This window comes from Zootoca vivipara, chromosome 17 (assembly GCF_963506605.1).
Source record: "Zootoca vivipara chromosome 17, rZooViv1.1, whole genome shotgun sequence".
In the NCBI taxonomy this organism is placed as follows: domain Eukaryota; kingdom Metazoa; phylum Chordata; class Lepidosauria; order Squamata; family Lacertidae; genus Zootoca; species Zootoca vivipara.
Genome location: NC_083292.1, coordinates 34858364 through 34875804, shown reverse-complemented (window position 1 = coordinate 34875804; position 17441 = coordinate 34858364). Strand labels below are relative to the sequence as shown.

General features: G+C 47.4%; 1 protein-coding gene across 4 annotated transcripts in view; it reads right to left on the bottom strand.

The window, feature by feature from the left end:
• Positions 1-17441, bottom strand: part of LOC118076190 (mothers against decapentaplegic homolog 4) — a 30844-nt gene that overhangs the window by 12360 nt on the left and 1043 nt on the right. For 2 of the 4 annotated variants that reach the window (XM_035098807.2, XM_035098810.2), the window contains exons 1-2: positions 7368-8035; positions 2540-2791 (exon numbers count right to left, since the gene is read on the bottom strand). In XM_035098807.2, coding sequence (XP_034954698.1) covers positions 2540-2776 — 237 coding nt within the window. In that variant the 5' untranslated portion in view covers positions 2777-2791; positions 7368-8035. Of the gene's footprint in view, positions 1-2539; positions 2792-7367; positions 8036-17441 lie in introns of those variants that run through there. The other 2 variants (XM_035098808.2, XM_060269650.1) reach the window with 2 other exon arrangements.

The following is a 17441-nucleotide window of genomic DNA, read 5'->3' as shown; positions in this document are numbered from 1 at the left end:
GTGTATAACATGACACAATAGGTAGTCTTAATGTATTTCATTATTAAACCAACTGAATACGCAAACAGATGGATGTGCTTTCATTGACAACGCAAAAGGAAATTGTTAATGCTTTAAGATGTTTTGTTCTTGAATGGACCACCCTGATTAGTTGGGGTATGCCTCTATGAAAGAGCCTGTGGCCCTCTAGTGACGTTGCTGGACTACTGGTACCAACTCCAACCAGCCCCTGACCATCGGCCATGCTGGCTGTGGGTGATGGGAGCTGGAGACCACAACATCTGGAAGGCTCACAGTTCCCCCATCGATGGTTTAAAATAGGTGCAAGCTTTTGGGCCACACAGGATTTTTAAAATCTCCAATAATGAAGTTGTTTAGGAAGTTTAAAGTTCCGTCTAGATTTTAGAAGCTGAAAAACTTGCTTTAGACATGCTGTTTTCCACAGCGGGTAAATAGAAAGGCTGTAGCTCTGTGGCAGAAAGCACCTGCTTGGCATGCAGAATGATGCAGGTCTCATAGACACACTTTTTGTGCTTTAGTTTAGAGGATGGATGAGGACCCTCAGACTCTGAATTCACCATCCTTCCTAGGCTCCACTGTGCCAAAATACCTAGTACCTACTAACACCTCAAATTGTTCTTCATCATTTAAATATAATTATTTCATATTCCCCACTGTTTTTTATACATATTTTACATTGTTTCTAATGCCTATATTGAATATTGTACTTAATGCATCCTACTGTGTTTTCTGTCTTTTGTTTTCTTCCCTCCTTCTCAACTGGTTATTGGCCAAAATAAATTACAGTCATACGTCGGTTTAAGTACGCTTCGGTTTGAGCACTTTCAGTTTAAGTACTCCGCAGCCCTGGAAGTGTTCACTTCCGGGTTCCGCCGCGTGCGCATGCGCAGAAGCAATCTGCACGCTTCGCGCATGCGCAGAACCACTCTATCGTCGCTTCGCACACGATCGCTGCTCGGATTAAGTACTTTTCGGGGTGCGAATGGCGCCCTGGAACCAATTAAGTACTTAACCCGAGGTACCACTGTAAATGTTAGTTTTTTTCATCTACTGTCTTATTTATTTTACAGTACAGTACATTGATTATTGCCTTCATTTTATGGATCAATGGTCTCATTAGACAGTAAAATTGTTGTTAACTTGCTGTTTTAGGGGGTGTTTTTCATCGTCTGGAACGGATTAATCCACTTTCCATTACTTTCAATGGGTAAGTTCGCTTCAGCTTAAGTACGCTTCAGTTTAAGTACAGACTTCCGGAACCAATTAAGTACTTAACCTGAGGTACCACTGTAATGCAACCATTCAAATCACCATTACCTCACTTTAAACAGTCATGGCTTTCCGCCGATTAATTCTGGGAGCTGTAGCATGTTAAGGGTGCTGAGAGTGGTTAGGAGAACCCCTGTTCCCCTCACAGAGCTACAATTCCCAGAGCGTCCTGTGAAGAGGGGCTAAATCACTCTGGAAACTGTAGCTCTGTGGGGAGAATAAGCAAGGCCTCCTTGCAACTCTCAGCAACCTTAAAAAACTACAGCTCCCAGCATTCTTTGGGGAGGCTAGAAATTAGTTGAATACAAGCGCATGGTGCCTCTGGGAACCGTAGTTTGTTAAGGGTGCTGGGAGTTGTCAGGAGACCCTTGCTCCCCTCAGAAAACCACAGTTCCCAGAGTTCCCTGGGAAGAGGAAACCGACTCTGGGAGTTGTAGCCTTTTGAGTGGACTTGACAACAACTCCCAGCAACCTTAACAAACGACAGTTCCCAGAATCCTTTGAGGCGGGGAGCCAAGAAGGTACCAAGCCAAGTGGTACCAAGAAGACAAAAACATCAAGAAATAATGGGGAAAATTTATAACTTATTTAGGAGACTGCTGTAAGCAGATGAAAACATTAGCAGGGTTTTAATCGCACTTGCAATGTAACAAATAAGGTGGATAATATGGATAGATATAAAACATAAAGGTAAAGGGACCCCCGACCGTTAGGTCCAGTCGTGGACGACTCTGGGGTTGCGGTGCTTATTTTGCCTTATTGGCCGAGGGAGTGGGCGCACAGCTTCCGGGTGACTAAGCTGCTTCTGGTGAACCAGAGCAGCACATGGAAACGGTGTTTACCTCTCCCCCCCCCCCCGGAGCGGTACCTATTTATCTACTTGCACTTTGACGTGCCTTCGAACTGCTAGGTTGGCAGGAGCTGGGACCGAGCAACGGGAGCTCACCCCGTCGCGGGGATTCGAACCGCTGATCTTCTGATCGGCAAGCGCTAGGACCCCCTGACAGGATGGGGGGAAGTCACGAGATTCAGAGAAATCTGAAAATGTGGCTGTGTGTTTGGTATTGTTATAAATCCAGTTTTAAAAAATAAATAAAGTGGTATCATAGGGCTTTAAATGTGTCGTGTGAATGGGGCCTCAGTAGGGAGACGGTAATGGCTCTAGCTGAGGTGGGGGGGGCAGTGGTGCCGTTGTTGTTCCTATATGCCAGCTGTGCCACTCCCAAAAACCCCAACCCCACAGGTTTACCTGCAGGCGGCCATCGAGGGTGCGCTGGATCGTGACGCACTTGCTGGGATGTGTGCCGTTGCTGGTGATGGCCGTGATGAGGGAATCTAGCTCGTCCTTCTTCTCCTTCAGCTTCTTGACCAGGCTCTCGATGGCCCGCTTGGCGAACGACTCGTTCTCCCCGCCCTGCCGGTGGCACATCAGGCTGTGCACAATGCTCAGGCACGCATCGCTGCTGCTGGGCTGGTTCAGGGACATGGCGGGAGTGTTTCTCTGGATAGGGGTGGGGAGAAGCCAAGCAGACAGCCATCAGCCTCCCCCACATCAAAATTTAAAAATTTTTTAAAAATGGAGATACATAATTTGTCAGGTTGCCCAAGGAAGAAATTGATCGTTCAATGCAGTACCACCTTGGGAACTCACTGCCTCTTGATATCAGGCAAGTCCCTTCCCTTCTTTTCCGCATCGGCTAAAAAGGTTTTTGTTTAGAGAAGCCTGCCCGGGTATTCAGAACACTGGTGTGTGTTTTAATCTGTTTTTAATTTAATTCTTCGAATTGCTTTATTCATTTTATTTCAAAGCAGTTCTGCCGGGGTGGGGTGGGGGGCGGGGAGATAAAGCAACAAAATCATCAATAGGAAAAATTGACAATAGCTTAAGACTTTTGAAAAGTTAAAATGACAATAGACCCTTCCCCCCCCCCAAAAAAAACATGATAATTTTATTAGAATCATAGAATTGGAAGGGACCTTGAGGATGTAGCTGTCCCTTATGGGGATCGAACCTGCAACCTTGGCATTATCAGTACCAGGCTCTACCCAACTGAGTGACCTTGGATTTCTTTCATCTTTTTTTTTTTACAGACTTCTGAGATTTTCTTTCTTTTTTTACAATTGAGCAGTATCTAAATTTCACAAAATAAAATAAATAAACAAACCAACAATGGCTTGTCCGAATCTGTCAAGGGACGGGGCGGGAAACTTTATTCAAGGGCTGCTCAATTCTCCGGGCAGTGTTTCAAAAGGCTGGCAGCCTCCAGACTCAAAACACCATGTGTTTTATTAGATTATAAACCTGAGGACAGAGATTGGGTTTCTTTTCTGTTTTTTATTGATCTTGTAAGATGCTCCGGGAACCTTTTCTTTGGCTGACAAAACCCCATTTTAGTAAATAAACTTTCAAAATTCTTTTAGTAAACAAACTTACAATTCTGAGCTCAATACCAAACTCTTCGTCACAAACACTGATACACACACAGCGCAGGTTTTAGGGGAAATGTGCTCCTGCAAGATGTAGGGACAGCAAATTCACAGAGGATAAAGCTAGCAATGGCTATACTCTAAATACACTGTCGGAGGCAGTATGGTGGGAATCACATGCGGGGAGCACACTGTTGAGCTTAGGCCTTGCTTGTGGGCTTCCGATTAAGATTTATGGCTGGCCCATGCGAGAAGAGATGGCCCTTGGGCCTGACCCAGCAGCTCTCGTGTTGTTATATTATCGCTCTCCACTACCCACTGAGGGCTAGAAACTTACTCGTTCCTTTTTACCGAAAGGCGGCATTCTTAGGATGCTCGTAAGATTATGCTCACATGATTACAGCGGTACCTCAGTTTCCAGACGTAATCCGTTCCAGGAGACCGTTTGCGTTCCGAAACGTTTGAAAGCTGAAAACTCAGTACGGAAGCCTCAAAACGGAAAACTCAATACGGAAGCTGCGTTTCATGTTCGACTTCCGAGGCGCGTTCGAAAACTGAAGCATTTGCTTCTGGGTTTATGGCGTTCGAAAACCGAAATGTTTGTCAAACAGAGACGTTTGAAAGCCACGGTACCGCTGTATTTTATTATTATGCGTTTATTACTATGCTCTGTAAAATGGGTTCTTAATGTGGTAAAATGCCCGAGGGTCTTTTCATAGAGTCATTAAATCACAGAGTTGGAAGGGACCTTAAGGATCATTTCATGCAGCCCCTAGCAATGCAGGAATAAGCAACTGTCCCATGCGGGGATTGAACCTGCAACCTTGGAGTTATCAACACCATGCTCTAACAAACTGAGCGGTATACAAATTGAAATGATAATAATAATAATAATATTTGAGCTGAATACCAGATTACTCACTGCAAACACTGATGGACTCAGCATTAGAAGGGGGGGGGAGTCTTTAAGCATTTTGGGGGAAGAGCATGATGGGAAATTTATGCTAATAGGTGAATGAGAGGCGGTCACTGTTTTGCTTCAGAAAGAGAGGTCCGGAGTGCAAATCAACAGCTGGGTGTGGAAGCCACCGGGGTCGTGAATAAACTGAGCTTCCAGGTCCAGGGACAGTCTACCTCTTAAGTTCCCATCCTTGGGGGGGGGTATAAACAGTGGGCTTCCTACAGGCATCTTGGAAACAGCCTTTGGCTAGTCCAGCAGGGCTCTCCTTACAGAAATAGCCACAGCCGTTGAGAATGAAGCCTCCCTCTGCAGACGCAGTCTACCTCCGAAGGCCAGATACTAGGAAGAGAGTAGGGGTGGACTGTTGCTTGTGGGCTTCTTGGCTTCTCCCTTTCAGAGTCAGGATGTTAGGCTGGATGGCCATTTGACCTAACAAAGATCTTCTTGGGTTCTTAAGGACTGGAGCAGAGATTTGGGTCAGGGCTGGCAATGTTCCAATTTAAATATCTCCCCCTCCCCTACTACACACACACACACACACACACACACACACAAAAAAAAAATTGGGTCCCTTCAGAGTATTACAACTCAGGAAGAGGGCGGCATGTACTACGCTTTCTATAAGCATGTTTACGTTATGCAGATTTTCAACAAAAACCTCTGTTGCCTTGACCCAATTTATTATGCAAATGCTTTTACTACTTTCCAGGAATTATTCTGGAATTCACAGAGAGCAGAGATAAGGGGCCATGTGCAAGGCTCTGAAGTATCCGCCTTCTAAAGCAGGACAGGGAACTCTCCAAATATTGTTGGACTCCACCTCCCATCATGCAGTGTATCCAGCGGTCAGGGATAATGGGAGTTGTAGTCAAGCAACGTCTGGAGAGCCACCGATTCTCTTCCAAAGGACGGGCACCTCATTCGGAAACTCCCCGAGGCCAATGATCTTCTATCATTGCTTAGAACCATGAAAGCTAGTCAGTTTGGCCGGCTTAGAAAGGAAAGAAAGCCGAGGTTCTTTGGAACATAACTGGCCGGCCTCACTGGTCAAAGATATATCTAAACCAGAAACGAACCTACATGAGACATAAGACAAAAATCTCTGGAAGGAGTGAGATGGAAAAACAGTCACCACTGAGCTGGACGGAGCAATGGTCTGAGTCAGCACAAGACAGCTTCCTACATCTGCATTTAAATCAGGCCTTTATTAGAATTGTAGATTTGGGACCCCAAGGTTCCTCTAGTTCAACCCCCTACAATGCAAGAATCTCAACATAGAATAATTTGACCACGAGGACTAGAAGCTTAGCATTACATTTAAAGGAAAGGCCACAAAGTCACTGGTTGAGAATATGCTTTGCACACACAGAAGATACCCAGAGTCTGTCCCCCGCTCCCATGGCATCTCCAGGTAAGGGCGGAGAGAGACCCCAGTCTGAACGGTTTGACTTGGGGTAAAGGCCACATTCGGGGAGCCGACCGTCACCCACTTAATCCTGGAATAAAACAAGAACAGACGCAGCAGTAAAGGAACGCGCTTGTGCCAGGATGACGGGAGTCATGCGAGGGGAAAAGGATTCCTCTCTCTAACTTTGGAAGGAGGGACAGGGAGGCCCAGCCATCGCGGCAGAAAAACTGGAGACTGTGGGTGGGTCACATGCAAGATTCCCTGCCTTTTAATAAGTTTCAGAAGAGAAGGATATTTATTCACCAGTCTGAGCTCCCTGGGGGAAGAGAAAAGGGGAAAGGAGCAGATCAACTAGGGCTTCTGTTTTGTTTTTGTCTTCCATGTTCTGGGTGGGCAGCTTTCTTTAAAAAGATAAAATAATATTGGGGTGCAGTGTTTATCCTACGCCGAGTAGACACACATTGAAACGAGCAGATAAAAACTAGCCTGCTTTGTTTCACTGTTTCTGCTCAAGGCAGAAAGAGCATCAAACTCAACCTAGGGTTCTTTCGCTCAGAAGAGAAGTACAGCCTAGTGGTTAGAGGTGAACAGAGGGAAGACTCGTGGTGCCAAGGGGGGGGGAATGTGAGGGCCTGGACTCCTGGGTTCTTTCCCTCCCTGCTCCTTCTCTTTGGGCCCAGCGTATTCCAGTCAAACATATAAATGTCCCCCAAGCAGCACATCCAGGTACAGAGACTTAGAGGGGGAATCCTCTTGAAAGGACTCTGGGACACAGAAACACAGGAAACTTCCTTATACCGAGTCAGATGGTTGGTCCACCTAGCTCAGTATTGTCAACACTGACCGGCAGCAGCTCTCCGGGACTTCAGGCAGGAGGGCATGTGTGTGTGTGCGTCTCTCCGTGCCCTACCCGGAGATTGTGGATCGAGCCTGGGACCGCCTGCGTGCAAAGCCACCGAGCTGCAGCCTCTCTCCTGAAACAATGCAAGCTTCTAGTCCTCATCGTTCTGAACAAAGCACAAAGCCTCTCCGGGGTTTCAGAGGCAGGGGCCTCTCCTCCCAGCCCTACCTGGAGATGCCTGGGATCTTCTGCAGGCCAAGCAGATGAGCAGCTACAGCCCCTCCCCGAGAAGTGGGGTGGGGGATAGGGAACGAGAAGGGCAGCGATCTGAAGCTTGAGGAGAGGAAACTCCGGACCCCCGTGCCCAGAAGTGGCGTCGTGGAAGGGTGTGGGGCAGCGATGGGGGAGATCCTGCCACATCAAACTGGGGGGAAACTCACCGGCTATCGGCGATCCCTCTCCGGGGTGCACGGATGCTCTCCCCGGGGCTCAGGCATGCTCCCCAGGACGTGGCAGGCGTATAAAGCCCCCCTTGAAGGCGGCGGGACGCGCGTCCGCGGCGGCTGGTTTGGAGAGGAGCGCTCTCTCTCGCGCTCTCCTTTCCAAATGGGAGCGAAAGACGGGGAAGGAGGCGGCGGCGAAGGCGCAGACTAAACACAGCCGAGCCAGACAATCGCCTGCCTGCTAGTCATGCTGTCAGCCGCAGCAGCTTCGCCTCGGGGGGAGAGAGAGGGAGGGAGAGGGAGGGAGATGGGAAAAAGCAAATAGCAAATTCTCCACCGGGGTCAGGCTGAGCGCAGCCCCTGCCGCCCTACCGCCACGGGGAAAGGCTTCCCCATCCATCTCCCGCCTCTCTCTTCACCGAACTAGATCTTTATTGACATTTCGACCCCATCTTTCTGATCCCAGGAGATCATGCTTTCCTTCCCCAGTTTGGTCATAGAATCATAGAATTGGAAGAGACCACAAGGGCCATCCAGTCCAACCCCCTGCCAAGCAGGAAACACCATCAAAGCATTCTTGACATGTGCCTGTCAAGCCTCTGCTTAAAGACCTCCAAAGAAGGAGACTCCACCACATTCCATGGTAGCAAATTCCACTGCCAAACAGCTCTTACCGTCAGGGAGTTCTTCCTAATGTTTAGGTGGAATCTTCTTTCTTGTAGTTTGAATCCATTGCTCCGTGTCCGCTTCTCTGGAGCAGCAGAAAACAACATTTCTCCCTCCTCTATATGACATCCTTTTATATATTTGAATATGGCTATCATATCACCCCTTAACCTTCTCTTCTCCAGGCTAAACATACCCAGCTCCCTAAGCTGTTCCTCATAAGGCATTGTTTCCAGGCCTTTGACCATTTTGGTTGCCCTCCTCTGGACACGTTCCAGCTTGTCAGTATCCTTCTTGAACTGTGGTGCCCAGAACTGGACACAGTACTCCAAGTGAGGTCTGACCAGAGCAGAATACAGTGGTACTATTACGTCCCTTGATCTAGATGCTAGACTCCTATTGATGCAGCCCAGAATTGCATTGGCTTTTTTAGCTGCTGCATCACACACCATTGACTCATGTCAAGTTTGTGGTCTACCAAGACTCCTAGATCCTTTTCGCATGTACTGCTCCCAAGCCAGGTGTCTCCCATCCTGTATTTGTGCCTTTATTTTATTTTTTTACCCAAGTGTAGTACTTTACATTTCTCCTTGTTAAAATTCATCTTGTTTGCTTTGGCCCAGTTGTCTAATCTGCTAAGGTCATTTTGAAGTGTGATTCTGTCCTCTGGGGTATTAGCCACCCCTCCCAATTTGGTGTCGTCTGCAAACTTGCTCAGGATGCCTTCAAGCCCATCACCCAAGTCATTGATTGTTGTTGTTGTTTAGTCGTTTAGTCGTGTCCGACTCTTCGTGACCCCATGGACCATAGCACGCCAGGCACTCCTGTCTTGCACTGCCTCCCGCAGTTTGGTCAAACTCATGTTCGTAGCTTCGAGAACACTGTCCAACCATCTTGTCCTCTGTCGTCCCCTTCTCCTTGTGCCCTCCATCTTTCCCAGCATCAAGGTCTTTTCCAAGGATTCTTCTCTTCTCATGAGGTGGCCAAAGTATTGGAGCCTCAGCTTCACGATCTGTCCTTCCAGGGAGCACTCAGGGCTGATTTCCTTAAGAATGGAGAGGTTTGATCTTCTAGCAGTCCATGGGACTCTCAAGAGTCTCCTCCAGCACCATAATTCAAAAGCATCAATTCTTCGGCGATCAGCCTTCTTTATGGTCCAGCTCTCACTTCCATATATCACTACTGGGAAAACCATAGCTTTAACTATACGGACCTTTGTCGGCAAGGTGATGTCTCTGCTTTTTAAGATGCTGTCTAGGTTTGTCATTGCTTTTCTCCCAAGAAGCAGGCGTCTTTTAATTTCGTGACTGCTGTCACCATCTGCAGTGATCAAGGAGCCCAAGAAAGTAAAATCTCTCACTGCCTCCATTTCTTCCCCTTCTATTTGCCAGGAGGTGATGGGACCAGTGGCCATGATCTTGGTTTTTTTGATGTTGAGCTTCAGACCATATTTTGCGCTCTCCTCTTTCACCCTCATTAAAAGGTTCTTTAATTCCACCTCACTTTCTGCCATCAAGGTTGTGTCATCTGCATATCTGAGGTTGTTGATATTTCTTCCGGCAATCTTAATTCCGGCTTGGGATTCATCTAGTCCAGCCTTTCGCATGATGAATTCTGCATATAAGTTAAATAAGCAGGGAGACAATATACAACCTTGTCGTACTCCTTTCCCAATTTTGAACCAATCAGTTGTTCCATATCCAGTTCTAACTGTAGCTTCTTGTCCCACATAGAGATTTCTCAGGAGACAGATGAGGTGATCAGGCACTCCCATTTCTTTAAGAACTTGCCATAGTTTGCTGTGGTCGACACAGTCAAAGGCTTTTGCATAGTCAATGAAGCAGAAGTAGACGTTTTTCTGGAACTCTCTAGCTTTCTCCATAATCCAGCGCATGTTTGCTATTTGGTCTCTGGTTCCTCTGCCCTTTCGAAATCCAGCTTGCACTTCTGGGAGTTCTCGATCCACATACTGCCTAAGCCTGCCTTGTAGAACTTTAAGCATAACCTTGCTAGCGTGTGAAATGAGCACAATTGTGCGGTAGTTGGAGCATTCTTTGGCACTGCCCTTCTTTGGAATTGGGATGTAGACTGATCTTCTCCAATCCTCTGGCCATTGCTGAGTTTTCCAAACTTGCTGGCATATTGGGTGTAGCACCTTAACAGCATCATCTTTTAAGATTTTAAATAGTTCAGCTGGAATATCATCACTTCCACTGGCCTTGTTATTAGCAGTGCTTTCTAAGGCCCATTTGACTTCACTCTCCAAGATGTCTGGCTCAAGGTCAGCAACCACACTACCTGGGGTGTACGAGACCTCCATATCTTTCTGGTATAATTCCTCTGTGTATTCTTGCCACCTCTTCTTGATGTCTTCTGCTTCTGTTAGGTCCTTACCACTTTTGTCCTTGATTATGGTAATCTTTGTACGAAATGCTCCTTTCATATCTCCAATTTTCTTGAACAGATCTCTGGTTTTCCCCATTCTATTGTTTTCCTCTATTTCTTTGCATTGCTCATTTAAGAAGACCCTCTTGTCTCTCCTTGCTGTTTTTTGGAAATCTGCATTCAGTTTCCTGTATCTTTCCCTATCTCCCTTGCATTTTGCTTGCCTCCTCTCCTCCGCTATTTGTAAGGCCTCGTTGGATAGCCATTTTGCTTTCTTGCATTTCCTTTTCCTTGGGATGGTTTTCGTTGCTGCCTCCTGTATAATGTTACGAGCCTCCATCCATAGTTCTTCAGGCACTCTGTCCACCAAATCTAAATCCTTAAACCTGTTCCTCACTTCCACTGTGTATTCATAAGGGATTTGATCCAGATTGTATCTTACTGGCCCAGTGGTTTTTCCTACTTTCTTCAGTTTAAGCTGGAATTTTGCTATAAGAAGCTGATGATCTGAGTTACAGTCAGCTCCAGGTCTTGTTTTTGCTGACTGTATAGAGCTTCTCCATCTTTGGCTGCAGAGAATATAATCAATCTGATTTCGATGCTGCCCATTTGGTGATATCCATGTGTAGAGTCTTCTCTTGTGTTGTTGGAAGAGAGTGTTTGTGATGACCAGCTTGTTCTCTTGACAGAACTCTATTAGCCTGTGCCCTGCTTCATTTTGAACTCCCAGGCCAAACTTGCCAGTTGTTCCTTTTATCTCTTGATTCCCTACTTTAGCATTCCAATCCCCTGTAATGAGAAGAACATCCTTCTTTGGTGTCATTTCTAGAAGGTGTTGTAGGTCTTCATAGAATTGGTCAATTTCACTTTCTTCAGCACCGGTAGTTGGTGCATAAACTTGGATTACTGTGATGTTAAAAGGTCTGCCTTGGATTCGTATCGAGATCATTCTGTCATTTTTGAGATTGCATCCCATTACAGCTTTTGCCACTCTTTTGTTGACTATGAGGGCCACTCCATTTCTACTACGGGATTCTTGCCCACAGTAGTAGATATGATAGTCACCCGAACTGAATTCGCCCATTCCCTTCCATTTTAGTTCACTGATGCCCAGGATGTCGATATTTATTCTTGCCATCTCATTTTTGACCACATCCAGCTTACCTCCACTCATGATAAAGTCATTGATAAAGATGTTGAATAAGACTGGGCCCAAGACAGAACCCTGTGGCACCCCACTGGGAGGTAGGCTGGGTGGAGAGGGTGTGGGTGGCTGAGTGGGGATTCAAACCCTGTACTTGTTGCCCATCTCGGTTCATTTCACTTTTGATCTGCATGCATGCCACCTTTATAGATTGGTGCGCGCCAGGCAGGTTTGCAAAAGCCGAAGAAACAACAAAATAGGCGGCAGAGGTCACACATGCGCCTGATAACGATCTGATCCAACATGAAAGTGCCATAATAAAGACATAACTTTGGAACAAACAGCTTATATCCAAGAAAGCGATGTTCAGCAATCCATTGGAATATAATAGTACTGTAAATGGCAAAATTAAAAATCAGAAAATGATAATTAAGCAAACCCACTCTTAACAATTGCAATAATGACTAAACTATAATCAATAAAAATAACAGCAATGCATAAAATACAAGGACATATCAAACCATGTAAAAGGATCAAATTGAGAAACAAGGACACACAACTTTTTTCTTTTCTTTTTTATAAAAAATATCCCTGAATTCCCAGGCACTGTAAGCTGCTACACCGCACTGGAACCTGGAACCCAGAACTGAGGGGTGGGCTGGGGGCTAATGGGAAGTATGCAGGGCAACAGATGCAAATTTCACCTTTGTATGGCAGGTATGTTTCTACACCTGCACCTACCTCTCTATCCTCTGTCCAGGGAAGCGAGGGGCATGTGCAGAGTTCGAGGACGCATTCCAGTCAGCCTCCTCCAAAAAACCTAGCATGAAGCAAGGCCAGTGAAGGCATGGGAAATGCCCCCAGGGCCAGAGAAAGAGGTCCGGAGGGCCACAATCAATGCCCAGGCTGAGGCTCCCCATCCGTGCTTTATTCACCAAATCCTGCTTCCTTTCCCAATCTGGGCAGCCATAGGCTAGGATCACCCCTTTTTCTCTCTTCCAGAACTTAACAACAGTAACTGAGCAACTTCTATTCCTCGCTCTCCCCTGGTTATTACCTCTCTCCTGAGACTTATAAAAGATCAGTGCAGTCTCTCTTTCCTCCCACCAATTCACAGGCCTTGGCTCCCCACATGGTCGTATCTCAGGTCGGGGTGTGTGTGTGTAGATTTGGGAACCGTATCTGTTGAGTTCCAGCCTGAGAGCAACAAAATCAGGCAGCAGGAACCTTGACTTAATAATAATAATAATAATAATAATAATAATAATAATAATAATAATATTTATACCCCGCCCATCTGGCTGGGTTTCCCCAGCCACTCTGGGCAGCTTCCAACCGAATATTAAAAACAATACAGCATCAAACATTAAAACAGGGCTGCCTTCAGTTGTCTTCTGAAAGTAAAATAGTTGCTTATTGCCTTGACATCTGCTGGGAGGGCGTTCCACAGGGCGGGTGCCACTACCGAGAAGGCCCTCTGCCTGGTTCCCTGTAACCTCACTTCTCGCAATGAGGGAACCGCCAGAAGGCCCTCGGTGCTGGATCTCAGTGTCTGGGCTGAATGATGGGGGTGGAGATGCTCCTTCAGGTATACAGGACTGAAGCCGTTTAAGGCTTTAAAGGTCAGTGCCAACACTTTGAATTGTGCTCAGAAACGTACTGGGAGCCAGTGTAGATCTCTCAGGACCGGTGTTATGTGGTCCTGGCGGCCACTCCCAGTCACTAGTCTAGCTGCCGCATTCTGGATTAATTGCAGTTTCTGGGTCACCTTCAAAGGTAGCCCCACGTAGAGCGCATTGCAGTAGTCCAAGCGGGAGATAACCAGAGCATGCACCACTCTAGTGAGACAGTCTGCGGGCAGGTAGGGTCTCAGCCTGCGTACCAGATGGAGCTGGTAGACAGCCGCCCTGGACCTGAGCCAGAAAGTCCATATCAACATTTCCCAAAGTGCGTGCCAGGCACAGACGAAAGTGTCAGACTGACTGAATGTGTAAAAGTCTTTCATTAGGCAACCCCCCCCCCAAAAAAATACTAGCTGTGGAGGCACCTGTCCTCTGTATCGCAGGGTGATTCACTGCCCAAATTTTGCCTCCTTCATTAATTTAGCACCTGCTACCTTTTTTTTTTTTGCTCACCCTTCCTACAAAGAATGAAGGAAGTTCTCCCCCTTCTTAACCTGCACAACAACCCTGCAAAGAAGTTCAGGCTGGGGGCTCTCTCAAGGCTGCACCTGCCAGACTTTTGTGTACCCCACCAGCCCCATCCGGCATTGCCCAAGTTCAGGGATGATGGGAGTTGTAATCCACCATCTCCAAAGGGTCACCATTCACGCGGATTACCCCAGGTCAACCGTTCTGGGGAGAGTCACAGACACAATTCCGATTTTAATTCAGAAAATAACCATCCTTCTTTGGGGGCGTTAGAGGTTTAAGGGGAACATGGGAAGAGCCTGCTAGATCAGGCCAATGGCCCATCTTGTCCAGCATCCTGTTCTCACAGTGGCCACTGGGGAACCAGGAACCAGGATCTGACCACAAGAGCAACTCTCCTCTCCTGTGGGATTCAAAACCATCACTGCCTCTGGCAGAGCCATTGAGGCTAGTACGTAGCCATTGATGGGATCTATATATATATATATATATATATATATATATATATATATATATATATATATATGGTGAAGGTGCATGTGTGTTATTCCCCACTTTTCTCCCACAAGCACTTACCCGATCGTCCTGAAATTTGGCCACAACCTCAGAGTCACATGTGAGCAGGTAATCATGCACTTACACTGACCAGCTGACACACCTAACACAGGTAAAAACCTGTGGACATTCAACAAACAACACACAAACATACTCCCACAATCCCTCACACCCCGGAGACCACGCCTCCAACAGAGAGAAAACCACCCGGAGACCAAGCCGCTCCTCGGTGGGGGCAATCACAGGGATTACCCACAGCAACGCGTGGCAGGTCCAGCTAGTAAATCATAGAATTCCTGCATTGCAGGAATACTCAACTGTCCCATATGGGGATCGAACCTGCAACCTTGGCATTATCAGCACCATGCTCTAACCAACTGAGCTATCCAGGCTGTTCAATAGTTCTCCATGAATCTGTCCAATTCTCTTATAAAGCCATCCGAGTTGGTGGGGTGTTAAGGGAGGGGTAGTGCCTCTGATGGGGGGCACGTCATGCTTCTTCTGGGGCAGTTTGTCCACCTTTGACCCCTACCCTGCACTCATCTCTCACCTGTGGCTCCCAGAAGCTGATGAGGAGAGTCATTGGGTCTCAAACACTCAGTGAGTTGGGGGCTTCCCCTGCATGTGAAGAGAAGACAGGCTCCGGTGGACTGAGCGGACGAGACCAAGAGTGGGTCCAACGGTCAAGAAGGCTGTAGAAGGAAGTGAGGGGCAGGTGGGGCTTGTCCACCTGGGAAGGGAGCCCATCTAGAAGAAGGAAAACTCTGATCCTAAACCTCTAACTCTGGGAGAAGAAAAGGCTCAGGAGTAAATCCTACACAAATCCAGAATGGAGCCCCTAAGATGGTTTGTACGCCTCCTTCCGGCAACACCTGCAGCCAAGCTGGTGTCAAATGTACAGTGGTATCTCTGGTTAAGAACTTTATTCGTTCCGGAGGTCCATTCTTAACCTGAAGCACCACTTTAGCTAATGGGGCCTCCTGCTGCCGCCGTACCGCTGGAGCACGATTTATGTTCTCACCCTGAAGCAACGTTCTTAACGCGAGGTACTATTTCTGGGTTGGCAGAGTCTGTAACCTGAAGCGTTTGTAACCTGAAGCATTTGTAACCCAAGGTACCACTGTATTGCTGTTTTCTTTTTGACTACATCAGTGAGGTTGAGAGGGGGGTCTTGCTGTCTGTGCAGCCCAGGACCTCCAGACACACTGCCCAGGCAGGCTTGTTGTGCCCCAAGGAGGGTCACTTTGGTGCTAGTTTGAGTCCTCTCCATTGTCTCTCAAGACAGACGGATGTCAACAAACAGAGTTGGTGGCCATCGCAGCCTCTGGTGGCCGTGAGTTCCACAGTCTTAACTAAGCGCTGAATGTTTATCTGTCCTGAATCTTCCAACATCCAGCTTCACTGCACTTCCACGATTTCTGGTGTTATGAGGGATAAAAGCTTTCCTCTACCCGCTTCCTCCATTTCACACATTGTTTTATAAACTTCAATCCTTTTCTCTAAATGAAAGAGTCCCAATCTTTCCTTATAAGGGAGAACACGCAGCCGGTGTTTTTCTGAAAGGAGCATTTGCAAATGGAAAAAAGAAAAACCAGAATTCACGGGGCAGATGAAAATATTGCGTGAGGGGCAGGTGTGAGAATGCAAATCCTACCTCCATATTAACACACTCGTAATGTGCATTGCTGTGTCTCAGCCAGCCAATTTCCGAGCACACTCTGGGAAAATCCTTGGCGGTTCAGCAGACACAACAAGAGGCGGGAAATTAATCTCTTGCCAGCCTGGGACACTACAAGATAGCAGACACAATGTTTTCACACCCTATAAACCCTTCTCCCATCCAAGACAATAATAAAAAAGTCCCACAAACTACATCCGTGAACAGATGGTGGTTATGCTTTGTCCCCGCCAGAGGCAGCAAAGCTTCTGAATCCCAGTTGCTGGGAAAACACAGCAGGGAGGGAAAAGTGAATAGAAAGCTTTTTTTCTCCCTCTGGAACTTGGGGACATCCAATGAAGGTGAACATTGGTAGGTTTAGGTAAGGTAAAAAGGTGAAGAACCTCTGGACGGTTAAGTCCAGTCACAGATGACTATGGGGTTGTGGCGCTCATCTTGCTTTTCAGGCCGAGGGAGCCGGTGTTTGTTCACAGACAGCTTTCCGGGTCATGTGGCCAGCATGACTAACCCGCTACAGGCGCAGAGTACCAGAGTGCACGGAAACGCCGTTTTCCTTCCCGCCAGAGCGGTACCTATTTATCTACTTGCACTGGCCTGCTTTTGAACTGCTAGGTTGGCAGGAGCTGGGAGAGAGCAACGGGAGCTCACCCCATCACGGGGATTCGGACTGCCGACCTTCCAATCAACAGCCAAAAGAGGCTCAGTGATTTAGGCCACAGCGCCACTCACAGCTAAAAGAAAAGCCCTTCTTTGCGCAGCGCAGCTGAGCTGTGGAACTCTCTCCCACAAAGTGTACTGATGGCTACCAGCCTTGTGTGACTTTAACAGAGCATTAGACAAATGTATGGGAAATAAGGCTATCAATGACTACTGACCCTAATAATAATAATAATAATCTATTTGTACCCCGCCCATCTGGCTGGGTTTCCCCAGCCACTCTGGGTGGCTTACAACAGAAAAATGAAATAAAATAATCTATTAAACATTAAAAGCCTCCCTAAACAGGGCTGCCTTCAGATGTCTTCTAAAAATCTGGTAGCTGTTTTTCTCTTTGACATCTGATGGGAGGGCGTTCCACAGGGCGGGAGCCACCACCGAGAAGGCCCTCTGCCTGGTTCCCTGCAACTTGGCTTCTCGCAATGAGGGAACCGCCAGAAGGCCCTCGGTACTGGACCTCAGTGTCCGGGCAGAATGATGGGGGTGGAGACGCTCCTTCAGGTATACTGTTGTCCCCTTCCACTGTCGAAGGCAGCGATGTGCCTTTGAATCCTACCGGTAGCTGCTAGAAACCGCAAGAGGCGAGAGTTGCTCTTGTGTTCTGGTCCTGCTGGTGGGCTTCCCATTGAGGCGTGTGGCTGGCCACTATGAGAACAGGATGCTGGGCTAAATGGGCTGCTGGTCTGATCCAGTAGCCAGGCTCTTCTAATGCTCTTGTGGAACCTCCAGGGCCAGGGCCAGGGCCAGGGCCAGGGCCAGGGCCAGGGCCAGGGCCA